This window comes from Ictidomys tridecemlineatus, chromosome 2 (assembly GCF_052094955.1).
Source record: "Ictidomys tridecemlineatus isolate mIctTri1 chromosome 2, mIctTri1.hap1, whole genome shotgun sequence".
In the NCBI taxonomy this organism is placed as follows: Eukaryota; Metazoa; Chordata; class Mammalia; order Rodentia; family Sciuridae; genus Ictidomys; species Ictidomys tridecemlineatus.
In genome coordinates, this window is record NC_135478.1 from 209,676,676 (window position 1) to 209,699,103 (window position 22,428).

At 48.1% G+C, this 22,428-nt stretch overlaps 1 protein-coding gene across 2 annotated transcripts in view; it reads right to left on the reverse strand.

Moving 5' to 3' along the window:
* The window catches only part of Plxna4 (plexin A4), a 430,466-nt gene that overhangs the window by 359,808 nt on the left and 48,230 nt on the right, over window positions 1-22,428 (reverse strand). For both annotated transcript variants that reach the window (XM_005331088.5, XM_040291413.2), the window contains exon 2: window positions 1,237-2,494. In XM_005331088.5, the coding sequence (XP_005331145.2) occupies window positions 1,237-2,421 (1,185 nt within the window). In that variant the 5' untranslated portion in view covers window positions 2,422-2,494. The remainder of the gene's footprint in view (window positions 1-1,236; window positions 2,495-22,428) is intronic.

The following is a 22,428-nucleotide window of genomic DNA, read 5'->3' on the forward strand; positions in this document are numbered from 1 at the left end:
CCCCACTTCAAATCACGATGGACAGAGGAATGGTGTCGTTCACCACGCACCAGTGAAGAGGTGCCAGTGTCCTCTGAGATCTGTTTGGCAAGCAGTTATACTTTATGGAGGGAAACACACTTTTCAATGCAACCAAAATACATTTTCCTCATACAAAATGCCACCATAGTTTGAACAGGAGTCAATCACATTGGGACAAATGTATATTTGGATCTGATGGACGAATTTTTCCTCCCTCCTCTTCTAATTAGCATTACAAGATAGATTGCAAACTAAGTTCACTATTTTTAAAATGGAAATGAAAAAAGGAGAAGGAAAGAGTCATGGGCCCAGAAGATGCCAACAGAGGAATCTTGAAGAATGTGCAAAGAGAACAGCACCCTTTGGATGATCAACAGAAGTCAAGCTCAGAAAAGCAGGTGCTTTTCATATTGAAAGGTGTGGAGAGGCAGGAAGCTGTGTCACCCATTTCACCTGAGGTCCTCCTGCAAGGCCACACCTATCCACACATCAAGTCCCACAAGTCATGGGATGGCCCCTGAACCAACTGTCTTCACTCTGGGCTTCTACAGCACGTCTGTCACCTGGTGCTGCTCTCTGGCTTCCTGACTCTGGGATGCATCATTTCCAGGGCACTGTGCACACAGAAGATGCTTAATAAACACCCTGTCTCCTCCCATCCCTTTCCCAAGCAAGTTCTCTTTTCTTCTCTCTACCTTATTTCTGCTCTCCTTTGCTTCTCCTACCTGATGTCTGCCCCCACTTTTCCCATGTCCTAAAAATACACAAGGGGCTCAAAACCTAGCTTTCCTGAAATCCCACATCCATCACACCACACGCCTAGAGTGACTTCTTCCACTCTCCTGTCTCCCACCTCCGCTCTTGTTCTGAACATTCAGGAACGTGATTGACAGGCTTGGTTAATGAGAAGGGTGCTACAGCCCTCCACCAGGTCGGGTGCCCAGGACATCTCCTTCACACCCCATTCCCGTGACGCCCTCTTGTATGCAGCAAGCCAACCTGGAATAGAGAGAGACCCAGGTGGCAATGGGAAATGAATGCCTTATCTCCACTTCTGACTCTCACATACTCAGAGCGTCAGAGCCAGTGGTGGTGTGAGTCCAGTAAGGCCCAGGATGGAATATGGTTGTCCTGTTCACAAAATGGGAAGAGAAATTATAAGGCTGGGCCCTTATGCACAGCCCACCACCCAGCCCAGTGCTCCCCCCGACTCACCGCGCTGCTGCAGGGGATATCCTTCACCTTGAGCCAGGCCAGGTCCAGCGTGCCCTCGCCCCGGTAGCAGGACTGCAGGCGCTCCTTAATGCGGTCATTGATCTGCTTCAGAATAAAGATGCACAGGGCCGATTCATCCAGAGACTTCATCTTCCGCTTCTGGCCCTTGGAGAAGACGGTGAAGAGGAGGTCGTCGTCTGGGCGGACACCCAGGGTCCGGCCCAGCACAGCCCCGGCTTTGGACAGGTAGGCGGCCTGGAGCAGGCGGTATTCCACCCCGCCGCGCTCACAGCCAATGGGCACCTCCACGTACGAGTTGAAGGCTGTGTCCTCCTTGCAAAGCCTCACGAGCTTGGAGGTGTACACCTGTTCCTTTGTCGTGGAGCCTGGAGGGGACACCATCTCAGGCTGAAGGGTCAAAAAGTAGACGAAGTTGCCGCTGCTGAAACCATAGACGTAGTAGATATCAAAGTCGGGGATGACGGTGAAGGTGTCCGAGGGGATCTTGATCATGGAAGCCACAAACTCATCATGGAAGACGTAAGCGAACATGCCATCGGCCTCAGAGTTCTTGGTCAGCTTCCGGCTGGAGATGGTAGGGAAATACTCAGGCTTCCCGTCCACCGCGGTGGCGATGAAGAGCTTGTCATCCAGGTTGCTGTAGGAGACGATCACTCCGAAGACCGAGCCACTCTCATTGACCCCCGACAGGTAGTGCTCCTTCTTGTGAAAAGGCTCCCCCAACTTGAAGAGGTCCTCCAGCCTCAGGAGCTTGCAGATGCCCTGGTACAGGCTCCCGCAGGCGATCAGCCGGTTCTCCTTGTAGTCTATGAGGAGCATTTTGTTGACGTTGTTGGTGGTGGTCAGAGGCTCATTGCACGTCTGGACGATGCGGGGCGGGTAGCACTTAGGGTTGTCCTCGTCCGGCCCTGTCTGGTGGGTCACCAAGACCTTCAGGTCACTGGAAAGCTTATAGATCCTGTTGACGGCCCCCAAGTAAATATGCCCTGTCCTCTCATCCACCACCAGGTGATTGAAGCCCTCGGTGGGCTCTCCTCGGAAAGTGACAAAGGACCGCTTCTGGGTCAGTGGGGGTGGCTGCCGGGGGAGCAGAGTGGAGGAGCCCATCCCTACCACCAGGAGGTGGGACAGCAGACAAGTCCAGTTCCAAGGCATGGCTTTCATTTCAGAGAAGGGTCCTCACGGCCCAGCAGCACTTGGGCACAGCTGTCACCAGGACTCAGCAGGGCAGTCTCCCCTAGTGAGAAAGAAAAGACTGAGATGTAGGATAACCATGGTCGGGGCTTCCTGGCACCCCACTCAGCCCACTTGGCACAACCCAAATACAACTGCCCAAGGGAAGCTAAAGGCCAGCTGTGTGGGCCCCAGCCCAGGAGTGAGAGACAGTCACAGCTAGGAGGCAGTGGCTACAGGAGGACCCTTCAGCACCGATAATAACAATGCTAATGATAACGATGACAATAGCAAAGATGACAAGAGACAGCAGCACTGACCAGGTGCCTGACTTTATGTCACTCACTGTCCGGCACCTTCTGGGGACTATCTTATTTCATCTCAGTAAATCCTTTCAGGGCTGGGAGTCTTCTATCTGCTCTTCCAGATCCATGGCCTACCCTTCTCTGGCCCAGGAAGCTGACCGCACAGACCCTCTAGGAGCAGCTCCCTGGCCTCAGGCCTGGTTAGGTGCAGCCAGCAGACAGCGCTGCAGGAAGCCCGGTGGGAGGAGCAGATGCTGCACCCGCTGGGAGTCTCATGGGATATTTCCTAGTGCAGGCCCCTCCACACTGCCTCTCTGTATCCAGGTCCTGTGGGCCTTCTCCTGCCACACCCCACCTGGCCCTCACTGTGACTAACTCCAAATACTGCACTGCCACTAAGGAACCACACGTTCATGAAGAGTCCCTTTCTTCCATGACACAATTTGCACATGCTATCTATTTCCTACTGAAACCTGGACGAGTGACCTTGGAAGTGTGTACTATTTATCCTCATTTTACAGCTAAGGAACATGGGACTTGCACAGCTGAAAGTGGCAGAAATGAACTTCCACTGAAGTGGCAGTAACTCCAGAGCAGGTCCTCATTCTTAACTCTGCACTCAGTTGTCCGTCGCCTTGCACAGATGGGGTATTTCAGCACTTCCTGTTATCCACAGCAGAAGACCAAAGCTGAACCCCTTCTTGAGGGCACCCACCACAGCTGCTGCCTCTGGCCCTGTGTCTGGACCTCCTGCAGGGGAATCTCCCCTTGCAGCTGCTCTGCTGGTTAGTGTAGTGGGGCCAAATTAAAAACCCACATCTTCCCTCCCTTCTTCCTCTGGCATCCACCAGGCCCTCTGTACCCTGCCCGGTTCTAAGCCCTCATGTTATTTTAACAAGGCAGAGCTCAGCTGCCTCCCACAGTCGGGACCCTTCTGAGAGGTTTTCATGAAAGGGAGGGAGAAAAAAATGCTTTAAGAAACCAGTGGTCAAATAAATAAATAAATAACTCCCAGTGGAACCAAATCAGAGTCCACCCTAATGGTCTCCTTCGTTACATTCAGGATGCTTTCTGCCTGTTTCCAGCGGAAAGCTTCTTACTCCTTCCACTTTGGAGGCATCTGGGCAGGGACTGCCAACTTCTCATTTGGAGGCATCTCAGCTCTGGGGAATTTCTCTCATCCTCCCCACCCCCAAACTCCTAAAAAATGAGGTAGTGGAATGAGGTACATTGCTGAGTCACAGAAATCTCCCCAACAGAGAGAGGATACAAGGTTAGCTGGACACCCACAGAAGGAGAAAGCAAACAAAATGAAGACTGTCTTGTCAGCCAAAATCCAAATGAGACCTACAATCTCTTCAAGAAGATGTCAGAGGAAGAAGGTTCTGGCAGGTGGGGACCCCCCACCGCACAACCAACAGTGGTCTTGCCAGCTGACGGCCTTTATGTATTGACTCACTTGACCAATGTTTGCTCAGAGCACACACAACACAGGCAAGACACTTCAGGACCCAAGGATAAGACCCTCAAAGGACTTGTGGGCAAATTAGGCAGAAACTAACAAAACCCAAGCTATACCTAGGACGAGCAGTTAGGCTACGAGTGACGGGGCCGTGATAGAGTGCATTGGGAGTTCATGTGGGAAAAGAAGCCTTCTAACTTGGGGTAAGGAAGCAAGGCGTGGAAGGGAATGGAATTTGAGCAAGCCATGAACTTGTGGAGGACACGGAAAATTGGAAGGGTGAGACCTGCAGAGCCAAATGGGCATATAGAAGCAGGTGTAAACGAGGAAGAGGATGCCTGGGAACACAGCTCAGGAAGGAATCAGGTAGCAGATACGGCGGAAAAGAGAGGAAATGGGCCTAATCAGGATGTCACTGGACTGTCGAGACTGAAATGCAAAGAGTAAAGAGTGTAAATTTAAAAGAAAAGGGCAAAGTTTCCCAGAGAGAAGGTGCCATGTTACTGTCTATGCAGTCTTTGACTTAGCGGGAAAAAAGAGTTCATGGCTGAGGGCTTGTGAGCTCTGTGACCAAGCAGTGTCTGTTCTGCTCACTAGTGTGTCCACAGCATCAGAGCTCTGCCCAGCAGTTCACGGAGGCTCAACAGCTAGTAATTCTTGACTGGCAGAAAGAGGAACTCGCAGCAAGAAGGAATATCAATATTTGTACAGCATTTACTGCACCCCAAACCCCATGCAAATGCTTTCACATAGAGTAACTCACAAACTCATCATTACTGTTCTCTGCAGGCAGGAGGATGACTTTACCCATCTTTCAGGTGAGGAGACTTTAGCTCTGCAAGGACATGTGGCTAATAAGAGGCAGAGTTAGGGATGGACTCCAGGGTAGTAGCATTGCTATTCCGAATGGTTCTTAGAAGTGCACAGTTTCAGAGCCCAGAATATAGAGCACTTGGAAGCCCCCTTTTAAGTCATGTAAGTCTCAAGCAAAGAAGTCCCAGGAGACATCACATAGGAACACCAGGAGAAAACCGAAACCTCTCTGACCCACAAAGCATACACCTATCAGCAGGTGCTGTTGCACACCTCCAAGTGTTGGTGACTGCACAGCACCTGGCACAGGGCCTCTGCCTGGCACAGAGTAGGTGCTTAATAAATGATAGATGTGTTGTTATTGTTAACAAGATTTAATAGGATTGAAAGGATGAAGGTTATGATAATTAGATGGCTCCTGCTGGTACCTATAAATATGAGTGATGAGGAGTCAGCCCAGACAGTTCCTCTTGAGTTGCTTGTGCAAATCCAAATAACAGAGAAGATTCTAGAAGTTTTTGATCTGAAACAGTTAATCCAGTTGAATGACTCCCAATCCCTGATTTTACAGACAAGGAAGGTGATATCCAGAGAGGTCAAATGATCTCACAGGAGACCACATAGTGAATTAAAGATGGAGATGAAGGACAACTCAGACCTCTAACTCCCAGGCCAGTGGTCTTTCTGCCACATACAGCTTCTCTTCTGACTTTCTCTGCTCCAGCACCTTCTCCTTGGCCTTTGTCTGAAAGCAACTCCTCTTCAGGCTCCATGTGCTCTGCTGGCTAAGACAGCTCTCAAAACTTCTGCCAACCGCTGAATTCCAGCAGGGCTGGGAATCCTCATTCCAGACAGACAGGTGCGGGTCGGGGCTCAGGCACCGAGCCTTCTGGAGGGAACTCTCTGCAGTCCCTATGTCAGAACGTGCCACACGTGGGGGAAAGTGCGCCTGCCACAGCCCACCTTACTGTACACGCTCACAGACCCACAGCCAATCAGCGGTTCTCTCGTCTGCACGAGGCGAGACAAGGAAGCCTGTAATTATGAATTTACTGAGCAGAAAGGTGCTGTGGCTCATTCTCTATCTCCTATTAGGCACTGAAATGAGACGCAGTTATGCATCTCAAACACTTATCACCCTCATCTGGGGATGGGGAAATTACTGTGCCTGGAGTGGAGGGGGGTCTGCAGAAACAATACCGTGTGATGGGTATAACCAGCCTCTCATTTTCCACACCACGAAAGGAACTGATTAGGAAACAAATAACAGAAAAATGGAAAAAGAAATGGGAGAAAACAAAGAGGATACCTCCAGCTACCTTCACCAAAGACCCCACTGAGTACCACCCTGGAGGTGACCCAAAGACAGTTCTCCCTCCCCAGCTCAAGACCCACAGGTGGAGAGGGCCACCAGTCCTCTGTCCCCATGGTCACCAAAGGCTGCTCTGATCTGACAAAACTGGAGCTTCCAGAGAGGAATCCCTCCTAGGACATCAATAATAATAAGCCATGACCCCAACCTAAGGAGCCCCTACCTCAATTTCAGATCCTACCAACCTTTTCTCTCTGAAATCATCTTTTTGATGGTCTCAAAATAAAGCCTTGGAGGGAAGGATAATTCCCCTTGGAGGGAGTCAGCCCAACCTTGATTCTCCAAGGCAAGTAGTGGAACTGAGTCACCCCAAGGTTTCCCCCAGGGACTCCCTGAACCAGGAAAGGGGCCAGAGGGCAGGAGACCCAAAGGACTCTGAATCAAACCCGGAACATGCGGCAGTTTTCCTCTTTGAAATCAGATTTTAATTCTGAGTGGTCTCAGGGGAGACGGGAGACATTTTTAGAAGCTGATCATCATTTTGATTAAAGCAATGGGGACTGCCTTTGTTTTATATGGCAAGTTTTGAAGAGCTCAAACTAATTTCCATGAAGTAGTGCCATCCTCTCAGATTTCTGAGTGGCAGAAAGTTATTATCAAGCAGTTTAAAATAGCAATTACCTCACGAAATTCCTTCCAAGTTTACAAGGCGTTTTCACGTGTGTTACCTCATTTTGATCTCATTGTTCATAACAACCCTGTTAACTAGATGTCGTATTTACAAGTACACCCCCTCTGCAGATTCAAAAACAGAGGTAGGAGCCAGTAAAGGTCTTGGCTCAGGCCACACACAAGCATGCCGGAAACTGGAGAACTCTTCAGGTCCCCATTGTTTGCTCAAGGGACATTTCCTGGACCTCTGCTCAAAGTTTTGATCCTAGGACCCTTTGCGATGAGGTGATAAAGCAATCCAAAAATGTATTCTAGGATGTTTCAAAATACAATTCACAACCCACCCGGGTCCAGAAACCAATCAAGTGGATCATATGTGCATTTTTTTTTTCAAATGAAGTACAATGGAAAAGAAACTATTAATGTGTCACACATTGGAAAGATAGACACCATTCAGTGGGACTATGTATAGATTAAGGGAGACGTAAATGTATTTCTTACTGTTGGTCATCATGATGGTTGATTTTATGTGTCAATTTGGCTAACCACAGTCCCACAGTCAAACATTATTCTAGATGTTTCTGAGAGGGTGTCGTTAGACAAGAGATTGACATTTAAATCAGTGGATTTAGAGGGAGGCAAATTACCTTCCATAATGTGGGTGGACCTCATTCAATTAGGTAAAGGGTGAACAGAACAAGACTTACCACCCCTGAGCAATTGGGCATTCTGCTGGCTGATTATCTTTAGGTTTATACTGTACCGTCACTCTTCCCTGGGTCTCCAGTCTACAGATCTACTTGACAGATTTTTGGACTTGGTGCCTCCATAATTGCGTGAGCCAGTTCCTTAAAATCAATGTCCCTCCCTCTCTCCTCCCCCTCCCCGGCCCCAAATCCTATTGGGTCTAGTTCTCTAAAAAAGCCCTAATAAAGTCATGATCATTTGAAAGACTCTATCAATAAAGAGCACCTATTTGTTTTTGCTATCATTCATTTATCCTGGGGATCTGCCCCTTTGCCCTCTCTGAGAAGGTTTCTCATGGAATTGACTCCACCCACATGATCTGGGCAGACCAATCAGAACAGAGCAGAGGTGAGGGAAACATAGTGATTGGTTTAGGGATGTATACAGTGGAATCCAGTCTACCAAGTTGAGAGGCTTTGGACGGGAACAAGCTCTAGCTCTCCCACTGAATGTTACCTTGGAGAGTCGCAGCCTCAGAATGGCTGGGGCCCTCTTGTAACCAAAGGAGGAGGGGGGAAAGGTTGGGAGAGGATCATGCAAGAATGAAGCCAAAGTACTGAGAAGAGTGGAAGTGAGCCCAAAGATGGAGAATCTGGGTCCCAGTGACATCATATAGATATTCAGATCGTGAACATGGAGTCAACTCTATGCCTGTACATCCTAGTTGCATGACCCCCCAAATTCTCCTTTTCCATAAGCCACTTTGGTTTTAGTTTTCTGGCACTTGTTAATGAAAGGCTCTAAGCCATACACAGAAAAATCCAAAAGAATCCATTACCATATCGTCTCTAATGGGCTACCGTTCAGTGGGATTGAGCAAGCCAAGGAGATTTCTGGGTCCTACTAGCCTTGGAGATGACCTATAGTTTTACATGTAGTGATACAATATTCTAAGCGAGAATCGGGTGTGTGAGTGGGCAAGGGCACTGACTTCTCAACCAGGCAGTGCTCTCCATATCTGTGGGGCATTTACCCTGAGGGCTGTGCCCTCCTGGCTCCTGGTAAGTTATGGACCAGTTAAGCCTCTGGTGTCCAGAGTTGGATTCACTCCTCAAGGAAGGCTTCTCCCTCCCAGCACTGGCCTAAGATGCCCCTACCACAGCAACTGGTGCCCACTATAGGCTCAGATTTTACAAAACTTAAATTTGTCTTTTGATGCTACCCTCTCTAAAACCACCTTTACTTTGAGAACAAGGATTTTGTGCATTATTCAAACCACTATTCTCTCCAGTTCCGAAACCAGAGCCTGAGATGCAGTAGGTGTGTAATACATGTTTGTTGATAGATGAATGAACAATTACTCATCAGGAGAATATATGAGATGGCGGCTGGTAGCACCTATGGCTGAAGTTCAAAGTAAATCTTGGTGCTGAGCCACCAGCTTAAACAAGGGCCAAACTAAAAAAAAGCTGGTTTTACCCTGATCTAAACCAGGGCTTATAAATACTTAAAATATTTGATTTTGTTCTTTTAAAATGCAAGTTCAAATGCATCAGAGAAACTACACTCTGATATGTGATTTTTAATGTGACCAGTCCTGTCCACCAGATGGAATATCATAACAAGTCACTGCAGATTCGAATTTAAGAACCACTGCCCCAATAAACTAAGAAAATCAGTGTGGTCCCCATTAAGGAAAAGGAACGGGGCCTGAAAATAAAGCTGAAGGGAGGAAAACTCAGCATGGGAGAGAAGTTGCTAGAAATCAGCATGCATTTGCTCTTGGAGGCAGTGGCTGTTGCCTGAGCACATACCACATGAGGAGTTCTGTACTGCATGCAAGGGGCTCAGAAGCTCCAGAGCAGAAATGATGTCCCTGCTCCTCAGGTGGGGAGGCTTTCCTGGAAGTCAGTCTAGCTGTCCCTCGGGGAAGCTTCATAGAACTTCACTTTCTCAGCCTCGGCCAGATGCCAGGAACTTCATTACCTCCCTCCGTCCTCCCAACAAGGTTGTACTCTCGGTAATTTCATCTTCTTTATGCTAGTGGGTCAGGAACAGAAACTTAACTTCCTACCGGAAATGTGTGCTTCCCATGCATGAGGCTTTTGGTGTCTGGTTGTTGGCAAGAGGAGGCCACTGCTGGGCACAGTGGCACACACTTGTAATTCAGCAACTCAGGAGGATAAGGCAGGAGAATTGTAAAGTTTGGGGCCAGCCTCTGCAATTTAGTGAGGACTTAAGCAATTTAGTGAGATCCTCTCTCAAATAGTAAAAAGGGCTAGGGATGTGGCTCATGGGTAAAGTAAAGTGCCCTGCGTTCAATTCCCAATAACAACAACAACAACAAAAAAAAAGTGTGGGGGAGGGGCTAGGGTGGGGGTACTTCCAGCTACAGCTCACATCTCCCAGCCTTTATGTTTCCACACAGTGTCCAGGCATGAGCGTGTGAAAGGTGAGAGAGTGTCATGGTGGCATTTCTATGTCAAAGCAGAGAAGAAATATGTGTATCTACAAACAGTGGCTTGAATGTGTCTCCTAAATTTCATGTGTTGGAAACTTAATCCTCAAATGAAATGGTGTGGTCTTTGGAAAATTATTAGGGTGGGGTCATCAAGGTAGGGCCCCATGACGAGTCTGGAGGCATCATAAAAAGAGGAAGAGAGAACTGAGCTGACTTCCTCTTGCTCTGTCTTACCAGGTGACACCCCCGACCATGTTCTGATGCAGCAAGAAGGCTCTACTCAAATCCTAGCATCATGTCCTTGGACTTCGCAACTTCCAGAACCATGAGCTAAATAAACTTCTGTTTTTAATAAATCACTCTGTCTCAGGCATTTTTGTTACAGCAACAGAAATGGACTAAGTTACTTCTCTACTTTTTTTTTTTTTTTTTTTTTAACCACCCGGCTGGATAAAAGATTTTGAAGCTCTGCGGGATTAGGAAGCCTTATGATAGAAGATCCACCCACCTTCCAGGAACAGCGACATCAGACAAGGAAAAAATATTACTGTGACAAGGCCCTGAAATTGTGGATTTATGTGTTACAACATTTAGTGTCACCTTAACTGACACAGGCAGATACCATACAGAGAATATGCTTGCAATTCAGAATTGGCACTCAAAACTGATGCTGGGGATCTCAAGGTCTCTGTTCTTTGTAGTCTATCAGGCTATTAGCCCTGGGGAAAGTCCTCTTTCAGTGTCACCAGCCCCCTCTCTTGCTTCCAAGCTCAGAGAGATGAAGATCAACATGCAAGCATCTTTAGCGTAGAAATACCTCCCATGTTCCTGGTGGTCAGTCCCAGGTTCAGGGTCTAGGTACAGTGAGGGCAGAGAGGAGGTTGGGGCACCACCAGGCTTCTTTTTTATTACCTCCAAGAAACACTAGACCCTCATTGATCCAAACTAGCAAAATGGACAAAAGCTCTTTTTACATTTCTACCCTACTCTGTAATCTATATATTCAGAATAATATCTTAGGTAATCAGTATTTTTTTTCTATCTGCATTTTTCACATTCAACTCTTTGCCTCTAGAAGCCACGAGTTGCTATTTTATGCCATTTTGTGGAGAATGATATTTATGTGCAAATCTACGGTCCAGCTGTGCAGTTGGCTACATTCTGGTAGCCTTGGTGGAGAGCTGGCCCCCCAGTGCCCGTCCATCTCGCTACAGCCAAATCCTGTCCTTCACTGCCACCCCCTGTCACTGTCTTAAAAGTGAATGCCAAAATCATAAAACGAAAAGAGCCAGAGAATAGGGGTGTCACAGCCAAATTTGTTACAACCTCTGGATGGCGGCAGGGATCAAGTCAAAACAACATTCTTCCCAAAAGAAAGTCACAGTGCAGGTGTCTCCAATGGTCTCATGTGCAGGTGGGGCCACAAAGGGTCGGATCAGCCTGAGTCCAATCCAAGTCTGAAACCCAAGAGTCCTCCTGGAACAGGTTGCAGGTCCTCCTCCCAGGCCACTTCCCTCGGCTTCTGCTGCTGTTCTTTTGGGCAATGAGAGGTGTGAGATGGGTGGGTGATGGAAAGGATAAAGGATGGAGAAGGGGAGCCATGGGGAGTCGGGCACATACTGACAGTCTGGCGCCTTCAGCCTGGTCTGGGGGAAGTTCAGTACCAAGCTCAGCTACTGGGCTTTCCTAATCTCTACTTCTCAGTTTATTAAAAGGGTATTAAAGGGGCTGGGGAAAGTGTTACCATGGACAGAGGCTTTGGATCCGGGTTGGAAGGAGCCTGGCAGGAGGGTGAGTCTGTGAGCTACTCCCACTCAGAGCTTGGTCCTTGCTTGACCTTGAGGCCTCAGGCTATGGTTTCCACCACCTCCCTCTCCCCTCCCCAAGCCTCCTTACCCTTGGCCTGGAGGGCACTGCCCCAGGGTGCAGGACTACCTTCGCTGGCCAAGTCTGCCTTCCCAGCAGAGCCCAGGCTGCCCAGATGAAGCTCTTTATTATTACAAGGAGGTGGCCCTTTATATTCAGGCACTGTGCCTCCAAGGGGGGAGTCGCTAAGCAATGACTCTCTTCCAAGCCTGGCTGTGAGACTTTAAAACACAACAGTCTCCTGAGAAGCCTGGGTCAGGCAACATAGGATCCCTAGCTTTTTTCCAGTTTTAAAGAAATAGGCTGGCCAGGAATTTGGGGTCAGATGCTGCAGCTGGAGCCCGGCGTCAACAACTGTGCTGCAGGATGGCACACTGGCACCAAGGTGCCTCTGTCTCCTGCCCCAGCCTCTCAGCTCAGCCAGCAAGGAATGCCCTGTCCTGTCCTGGCTGGCTCCCAGTCCTCAGAGGGCCCCCGCCTTTCTCTAGATGCATAGAAATGGAGGGACATCATGAAAAGCTCCCAAGACAACCGACAGCTGTGACCGAGGGAACATTTGCTGTCAGTTTTGTTGCCCTAAGATCTAGATGGACATTTGGGTCACAGAGAAAGGGTTCCAAGTCTGCCTTTCCAGATAGCCCTGCTCCCTACATCCTGGGGCCTGCCCAGCTGACCAGTTTTCATGTGGAAATGAGTCTCTCTGCGGCCTTACTAGCCGCCAGACCCAAGCATCCCGTCTCCTCCAGCCTGTCTGACCAGACTCCCAGCCTGGCTCCAGCCTGGTCTCCCCCAGTGGGCTGCCTGCTCTCGACAACCCTTCCCCCACCCCCTGCCATCTCCTTCCATGGTCAGGGACAAGGTGGGTAAACCTAGTTCACAGCCATTCATGGTGACACCGGGCTGTCCTGTCTCTGAATCACCACAGCCAAGGACACCACAGGCTTCAGGAATGGTCATCCTCGTTGGTCATGGTCCTGTTAAGTGGATGTAGCTCTTTTATCATGCCTCAGTTTCCCTGTCTGTGACATGGTGTTTCTGGAAATAGTGTGATAAGAGAAATCACCAAGTTTCCTGTTGGGGTACCTCCAGGAGAAGCGGGGGTGAAATGATTTTGGTCTTCACAGACACAGGCCATCGTGGCCACTGGGAGGGGCCCTCGGGAGGCCTTTGTGGAGGTGCCGGGTGGAGTGACCTCATGGTAGTAATCGTAACGCCTGGGGGTGGTATTTGCTGGAAGATAAAAGGCCGATGCCTAACTTGCTCTCTAGAGACTGTTTGGTGTCTTAGCTTAAATTGGCTTTTCAGCTGCCTTGGTCCAAATTGCAGGGGGTCTCAGACGGGCCTGCTGTGGTTGGACCTGCAACCAGCCTTCAGAGAAGCAGGGCGCTCATCTGTTAAGTGGGCCCACCCCAGACTCCCTCACACAAGGAGGACCTGGGGTGGGGCACACTTCACCAGCTCAGTCCCTTTCATTGAGACCGAGGAGAGAGTTAAAGAGCTAATCCTTTGCGTCTTCAGCCTCTGGAGAACTCCACACACAGCAGGACAGTTGACGACAGAGTGGACGGGAGGCCTCCAAGCTCCATGGCTCCCCACCACCCTCAGCCAGATGTCTGTCCTCCACCATGATGGGCCCTGCATGATCTGATGGTCTATTTCTTCTTCCCTTAGCAAGTGAGAGAGACATGGAACTCCCCTTCCTCAGACTGCTGTGAAGTCTCTAACTAGACTTTTCTGACAGCAGAAAGTCAGTAAGTTGGGAACAATGATAGATGCAGGGTTTTGGAAAAGCCAGGCTTAGAGCCCATGCTCTTGGATGCTTGGCCCTGAGCACCCATCTCCCTGAGGTCCTGACCAGCCCATGAACCCTCTCACTGCCACCCCCATCAGATCACGCAAGCCACCAGCCTTGCAGTGCCAGGAGAGTTTTCACACACAAGAGCCCACAATGCCACCACACAGTGGCTGTGGGGAGCAGGCTAGGATCTGGAATACACTCCGCCAGACGCAAGCCCCTCTGTTGTCACCTAGGGTCTGGTGGCAGAGTTCTCCCTCCAGTCCCCTTCTTGTCCTTCTACCCCCTCCTTTTCTTTTTCAATTCTAGAGAAAATCAGGAAGTGAACAGTTGTCTCCCTTGCTGGTCTATATTCATGTAATTAGTGCTATTTAATTCCATGATGAGCCAAAGCTCATAAAATACAAAACATATTTCAGCTGCGTGCCGCAAATCTTGGCAGAAATCTCCACTGCAGCCGGAAGCTGAACAGAGCTATATTTGCTCCTTTAAAAAAAAAAATTCAGAATGATGGCAACAAAGTTTAGGGACCAGGCACTACTACTACCTGGAAATATATGAGGGAGTAGCAATATAGGGGGTTTTATGTGGTCAGGTTTGGAAATGATCTCCATTACTATCATAACCCTGAATTTCTAAACAATTTAGGATGGGTCATGTAATTGCCCGTAGAATAGATCCTCCTTGTAAGAGGGTCATTGTTGGCCTACTCCCTTCTTACTTCCAAGTACTGACATCTGCTTTAAGGTTGTGGGATCCCATTCACCCTGACTCTCCCACATACTGAGCACACACCTGGGAGTCAAAACGTCTAGGATTGTTACTAGCAATTGTTTCTAGCAATTATTCTAAATTAACCACACATCCCCATCTCCCTGACCTCCCCTCTATAATGAAACCTCATCTTACTTCTGGGTTGATGCAGCAACCCACGAGGCAGTCAAAGGACATCTTGTCTCCTGTCCTGCCAGCAGATAGTGAAGCCCAAAATGCCATTCAAGCAGGTATCCATCACTATAAAGAGCAGAACTGAAGCAGGACTCAATTGGGCAAACTGTGCCCCCTAACACCAGTGCCTCTCACCAGCACCTCTGGCATGACTGGTTTCCCCCCAGGACCCCCCTGTGAACTAAGTGTGCCCTCCTCCTTTTCCAGGTGACAAAAATACAGAAGGGAGCACATTAATGGAGGCCCAGGGCAAGGTCAGGCAGAGGAGGGATTAATGCTGGATGCTGTTGACACCCCCTTTCTGGACCTGCTCAGAGCTGTGTCAAGGGGGACAGAGAGGGCAAGAGGCCAGGCAGCTGTGACAGAGGGCCAAGTCCACTGCAAAGCCCAAGAGGCACCTAAGTAGACTGAGTAGCTCTTCTGAGTCTGCTTTGTGTATTGGCTCTGGAGAGAGACACAGCACGCTCTAGGCAGGGAAGACAATGCCTGCCGGCTCTCTTCCTCTTACGTGCCCCAGGAGTCCACCATGTTCATGAACACCACCACTTCTTCTTTACGCAGCACTTTGCCTTCCACAAACTCATGAATGCTGATGATTCTGAAAATATATGACAAGCCTTCCCCAACCCATTATGATCATTGTCCATGATGGGGACACTGAGGTTCAAAGAACTTCACTAACTTGCCCAAAGCCATGCTCTTCTGTTGATCCCACATTTGACCCTCTAAACCATAAAGCCACTGTCAGAGTCATCAGTGGAGATTAATATATCAAAAGTGGGAGGGAGATAAGTCTAGAGGGCTCCAGGACAAATACACAATCATTATCTTGGAGAAAAAGGGGGCATTCTAGCCTATTCGAATATAAAAACTGTCACCACCTTGATAGGACTCGAAAACTTGCCTCTGATGGAGCCCAAGATGGTGGCGTGATTGAGGAAGTTCTAGGCAGCCAAGGGATAGTAGGAAAAGGTCAGTCAGCAAGCAGGAAAGTGCCCCATGCCCATCCATGCATCTATTCCACAACATGTATGCAGCTTCCTAAACCACATGCCAGGAACCTGCCTTTGGGGAGTGCAGCCATGAAAGACAAGAAGGTCTTTGATCCTGTTAAGCTTACATTTATTATGGAGGAGACAGACAATAAATAAGAAAAGCAACTATTTTTGGTAGTATTAGGACCTCAAAGAAAAAGAGCAAAACTATTTGCTCGAGAGCAACTATTGCAGGCAGGGGGCTTTGTAGCTGGAGTAACCAGCCAGAGAGGTGACTCTGAGGTAATGCTTAGAAAGGGATGGTCAGGGGAGGCTGCCCCCGACCAAAGATTTGGAGAAAAAGCCTTTTAGACACTTAGTCAGCTTTTCATCCAGAACAACTTAGAGAGGGAAAAGTTTATTTGGAGCTCACACTTTCAGAGCTTAGTCCATGCTCAGCTAACTCCATTGCTGTGGGCCTGAGTCAGGCAGAACATCATGGTAAGGGTGGGATGGAGAAAGTTGGTTAACAGGAAGCAGAGAGATGGAGAGAAAGGGGCTAGGGGCAGATATAGTCCCAAAGCCACACACTCTACTTCCTCCCGCCACACCTCACCTGCCTTATAGTTACCACCCAGTCGTGCACTCAAATTATTAATCTATCAAATGGATTAATCCACTGCTGAGGTTGGAGCCTACAAAATCCAATCTTTTCACCCATAAGCATTGCTTCATTTCTTCACTCTTGAGCTTTGGGGGCAACATTGCAGATACAAACCACAATAGACCAATGGGAAAGCACAAAGACCCTGAGGCAGGAGCAGACTTGGAAAAGAGAAGGCAGGAGGCCACAGGGCTGGAAGGCATGGAGCAAGCACAGAAGTGTGAGTGTGAGGTCATGGAGCAAGGGAGGTGGCAGATGCTGAAGGTCACCGAAAACCACAGAAAGAAATTGAGATTTTATTCCAAACAGCATGAGAAACCATGAAGAGGACTCAAGCAAAGGAGCATCGTGGTCAGGTTTGGGACAGGCAAGCTCAGTCTAGCTGCTGTGTGCAGAATGGTCTGGGGGTGGAAGAGGAGACTGCAGCAGTCATTGGAGAGTGCTAGAGGCCTGACTCAGGTGACAGTGATGGACAGGGAGCATGGCTACTCCAATGGGGCTTGCTGATGATATGGAAATGAGCAGAAGAGAGAAGGATTCATTGTGCCTCCCTGAGTTTTTGTTCGAGCACCTGCATGAACTATGGAGCTCTCTTACTGACATGGGAAAGACTGGGGAAGGACAGAAGGACAAAGGCAGAAGGACAAAGAAGCTAAGGGCCATTTGGGATGTCAAGGGCCAGGTTGTCATCAGAGCGTACCCTGCTCAGGATGATGCTCGAGGGAACCATTTAGGGAACAGAATTTACCAAGAACCAAGCTTGTGGTGCAGAAGGCATCCCCCTGAAGCACTCCCAAGAGAATACTAATGCTACCCTTATTTTCTAGATGAGGAACTCTTCCTTAATAACTGAGGTGAAGTGAAGCTAAAATATGAAACCAATCCTGCCAAAAAGCCCACAGGGAAGACCACCTCTGACAGGGATGACACCTTGGTGGGTGCTGAGATTGAACCAAAGATCCTTGGCTGAAGGATGTGATGCCAACCAAAACATCTTACTTAGGACTCTAGAATTTTACATGTACTGTTTTGTGAAAGAACAATCACAATAGAACTTGCACTTTATCAAAGAGACATTGTGAAAGTTTACATAGTGCTGGCTGTTTTGTAAACTTTATGAATTTCCAGCCAAAATTATGATTCAAGGAGTGAAAAGAGCCAGAATGTAGTTCTTGGTAAGGAGACCTCCTTCTCCTCAAGATATGAGGAGCACCCTGGGCGCCCAGCTAGGCGGACCAGTGGAGGCCCAAAGGCAAGTCTAATAAATATTAGGTGGAAATAAAAAGAACTCAGGCTAAGGGCAAGATTTTTTCTTATATTAACATTTTGCAGAATTGTGGTAGGATATCCATGTCAAAGAGTTTACCATTTTAGCCACTTTTGAGTGTGAAATTCAGTGGCTTCAAATGCACTTGTACTGTTGTGCAATCAGCAGTACCAGCCGTCTCCAGAACTGTCCCAGCTTCCCAAACTGAAACTCCACCCATTAAACAATAATTCCACATATGTCCTTCTACCCCAGCTCTGGCCACCACCTTGATCAATCTGACTGCTCCAGGGCCCTCACACACGTGGGGCCAGAGTTGGTCCTTTTATGTCCAGCTTATTTCACTTAGCACAGTGACTTCAAGGTTCATCCGCGTGGGACAAGATGGGGTTTAATAAAGATCCTTAATGGATCCTTAATGGATCCTCCCCGCCCTAAAATGTGTGGACTTTAAGAAATTCCTACTTACACTTGCCATTTCATGGACTTAAAAATGGGAAAACTAGAGATGGTGTGGACAAAGTCCTGCTGATACTCAATGAAAGGACACCCCTCCCCCCAGCCCACAGGGTTAGACAACAAAGTTCTAGGAAGAGCCTCAGTTCCTCCCAAAGCTCAGCCCTGAAAGGGAATCCTGTTGAGCAAATTTAGGAAATACTGGGTTACCCTCTTGGTAAACCATGACTCACATTAGCTATTTGAAATCCCGAGAGGTGATTTGGTAATAAAACTTTTGGAAGAGTTGTGAACTCGGGTTTCCCAAACTTGCTTGCCTGAGGAACCCTTTTATTGCTTCATACCTGTTATCGCCAACACGGCTCCCTAGTACACACTTTGGGAAATGCTTGGTGCGTTGGTTCCCTTTTGGAAGCAGTTCTACATCTTTTTTTTTATTTTCATTTAGTCTTTATAAAAATCCTGTCATATAGACTGAGAAACTTAAGGTAATTAATTTCACTTACTGAAACAAGATTCAGGGCTGAAAGGAAAGTTTCTAGGTGAGGAGACGCAACTGGAAGAGTTGGTATGGACTCTGTCCTCCTTGGTTTTCCCTTTCTGTTTAAGGCCCATCCACGTGGCTCACTGTATCTCCATCTCCACGGCCCCCATGAGCACCCTTCCCCTTAGCCTCCGGGCAGAAGTGTGGATGCCTGTTACACCCCTTCTCCTGGTTTCTCTTAGCACAGCGGGGAGAGGACACCATTTTCTCTACGATTCTATGAATCTGATGGAAAAACAAGATAAACATTGAGAAAGGAGGAAGGATGAAATGAGTCTATCAAAGTATAGGTTTCTCTGCTTCATCTTGATCAACTCATTCTCAGACTCAAAGGCCCTGCCAAGCCTCCCCCCTGGAGAGCTGGCTCAGCTCCTAAGGAGCCCTGCTGGAGGCTTCACACAGGTGTTTCTGGCGCCTGCTTTGAGGCTACTGTTCCACTGGGGGAGGATGACTACTCTGGCCTGGTCTATTGGGTAAGGCTATGCTGGTGGGGGTGGACCGTGGCCTTCGAAGGAGGAGGTGGACATTCATAATGGCAGTCATCCAGGTAAGAATGGCTCCCCAGTAAGTCACTGTGACTGGTGGATAGAGGTAGGACAGGGGACTCCCACATCCCTCTGAGCCTCTTTATCTAAAGTATAACAAGTCTTGAGAGCCTATCCAAGGGCCAAAGATGGACACTGTCCCATGGTAGCATAGTGGATGCTACAACTGGGCCTCTCTGCAGGAGAAACCAATAAAGCTAAATAAACCATGACTTGGAAGTCACATTGACTCATTATAGTAACTCTCTCTAGTTATTTCTCTTTTATTACCCCCAGGCCCTTGGTAAATTCCTGTTAAAATGCCCAGTCTTGTCTCCGCTGTGCTATTAGATATTAATGGTCAGTTGTAAATCCACACTGAGGCTAAGGATTATCAGGAAGAAGTATTCCATCCTCTGGAGCCAACATGCCCAGCCACAGGGATGAACAGGAGACATCGGAATCTTCAGAAGAGAGTGGAGGCTGAGGGATCTCAATACCCTCCTCCAATGGAAGTCCTGCCTTCATGGCCAATAAAACTCCAGGGTCAGTCCTGCCTCCGTGGCCAATGAAACCCTAGGTCTGAGCTTTATTTTACTTAACAATTCCTTTCCTGCACAAGCCTTACCACCCACTTCTCAGGAGTGATTCTCCCAAGTATTCAGCTGTCTCCCCCTGCTCCTAGATGCTTTAGGCATAAATTACCATCTCCATTTAGAAGATAAGGAAACTGAGGCTCAGAGAGGAACAAAGTCTTTCCCAAGGTCACAAATATTCTCCTAAGAAAGGGGTGATTGACATCGACAGTGAGTAAAAGCAATCCAACAGTGGAAAAAAAGAAAAAAGAAGAAGAAAAGAAAAGAAGCAATCTCCAGTGAGCAGACGAACAAGATTCAGTCCACAGTGAAAAAATCAATGAGGCCAACGTTCAGCCTGTGAAAATCGATGACGCAACCGACCAATGACCTGAATTGACACCCAACCACATTATAGTCATATTTGTATTTGCCTAAACCAACTCCCCACTCCACCTACCAGTACACTGCCGGCTACCAGACCCAGCCTCCATGAGAGCATCCACCTGCTCCGATCTGAACAGCATCTTCACACAGCCCTGAGAGGAAGCCGATGAAGCCTTCTCACACAGGCTAAAGAAAGGAGCCCCTGGAACAAGCAGATAAGGTGACCTTCTGAGAGTTAATTTAGTCACAATCAAGACATCCGTGCAGAAGCACCAGATATCTGCAGAAGGCACCTTACAAGAGCAAAGCGTCCCCAAATCAGCACAGAAAGAGCAGGAAGCCAGAGCCCAATCAGGGTGACAAGTTCTTTCTCAGGACGACAATGTGATTCAAGAAGGCTGCAATCGAAATAGTCCAAATAAAGAAAGTGTTAACGGGCTCTGGGTGGCCGGCCTAGAGGATGGAGCAAGGAGCAGGAAATGCGTGATTTGCATTCTCACACCAACCATGGAGAGCTGTGGTGTCCCCAGGAGGGACAGCGCTCCATCATCAGGCTTCACAACACGGATGGCATTGTCCCCAAGAACAACCAGCCTCTGGTTCTGATCCCACACTCCCCCAGAGAGGCCCGCCCTTCAACACTTCTTTCTTGCTGATATATTCCCAACTTTATTAGCCTTCCACACAGGGCAACACTCACAAGGGTTCAGTGATGAGTGTATAAGCCAGATTCCCAGCCCCCTGGGCTAATCACTGGATTCAGCAATCATGGTGGTCTCCTTCTCCCTGCCTGTGATAACTTTAGGAATAGCCATGTGACCCCGACCTGGTCAACTGGACTGCACATGAAGCTTGTTGGAGCCTTCAGGGAAATATTTATTTCTCTTTTAAAAAGAAGCTGTCAGGGTCCCCCCCCACCCCCCGCCTCTCCCATCTTGTCTACACACTTGTGATATCTGGACTTGTGCAGTTTGTGGTGATCAAAGGAGACATCACTCATGTACCCAGGAGGGCTGGGCAGGGAGAAGGAAAGTGCTGAGGATAGGACAAGGTTGGGGAGCCCCATCCTGGAGCTGCCAGCCTGTGATCATCTTCTGTCTGTATATTGTTCATATCTAGTGGCTCGCTCAGCAATCCTCTGGGCTACAGAGGTGCACACCAGATACCTTGTTCCCATGAAGACCATGGAGGAGCCTAGGACAGCAACCACTCTCATTAACTTGGATAAGAACAGAACCTTTACAATAAGGAAGACAGCATTTTGCCTTACATATTGATACTGTAGGGGAATCGAGTGAGTTAGTCCTGAGAATCTGTTCATCTCTGGGTACACTAGTGAAGCCAGACCCTGGCCCATGATAACCCCATCCTGGGAGACCCACCTGGCAGCCTGGCTCCCTTCCACTGCATGGTGGTGTTACCTTGTCCAACAGCAATGGAAGGGAACAACAGAGAGCACTGGCTACCTTCCCATCCCCACCCTACACACATCTACTCAAGTCACCTACCCACTCTGTATCATTGCCCCTTGTTATGTGCAAAGCATTGGTTCCAGAGCCCCTTTTAGATACAGAAACCCAAGAATGCTCTTGAATTTTATACAAAATGGCATGTATTTGCCTATAATCTCTATGCAAACAATGTGTATTCTTCCCTCTACTTGAAATCAGCTCTAGATTACTTTATACTATCTAATACAATGTAAATGCCATATAAATAATTATCATACTATATTGTTTAGGAAACGACAAGGAAAAAATCTGTAAATGTTCAGTATAGACATAACTTTTTAAAAAGTATCTTAAATGTGCAGTTGGTTGAATCTGTGGATGCAGACTCCACAAACATGAAGGGTTCACTGGGTATTTGTTTCCTTTTCTTTAAATAAGTTCTATTGTTCTTAACTACCTCATAATTTTTTTTTTTTGCGAGGTTGAAATTGATTCAATATGAAGTATATAGAATGATATGTAAGTGATGGAATTTGGAATACTATGTTGGAAATCATCTCAACTTCAGTGCACCAGAATAACCAGGGGAGCTTTTTTTTAAGAGCAGATACTGGGATATCCTCTTCCAGAAACTCTAAAGGGTAGATATCAGTAATTTTTAAAAAGCGTCACGAGTGAACAATCTAATAGGTAGCTAGAGTGAACCACTGACAGCAGAGCCCTGTCGCAGGCAGATAGGGCAGCAGGCCCGGGGTAGGAAAGAGCAGTTTAAAATCATGCACCTGCTGCCAAGAGAGCCAGAACGCCAAAAGTCTGGTCCTTGAGTCTACCCCCA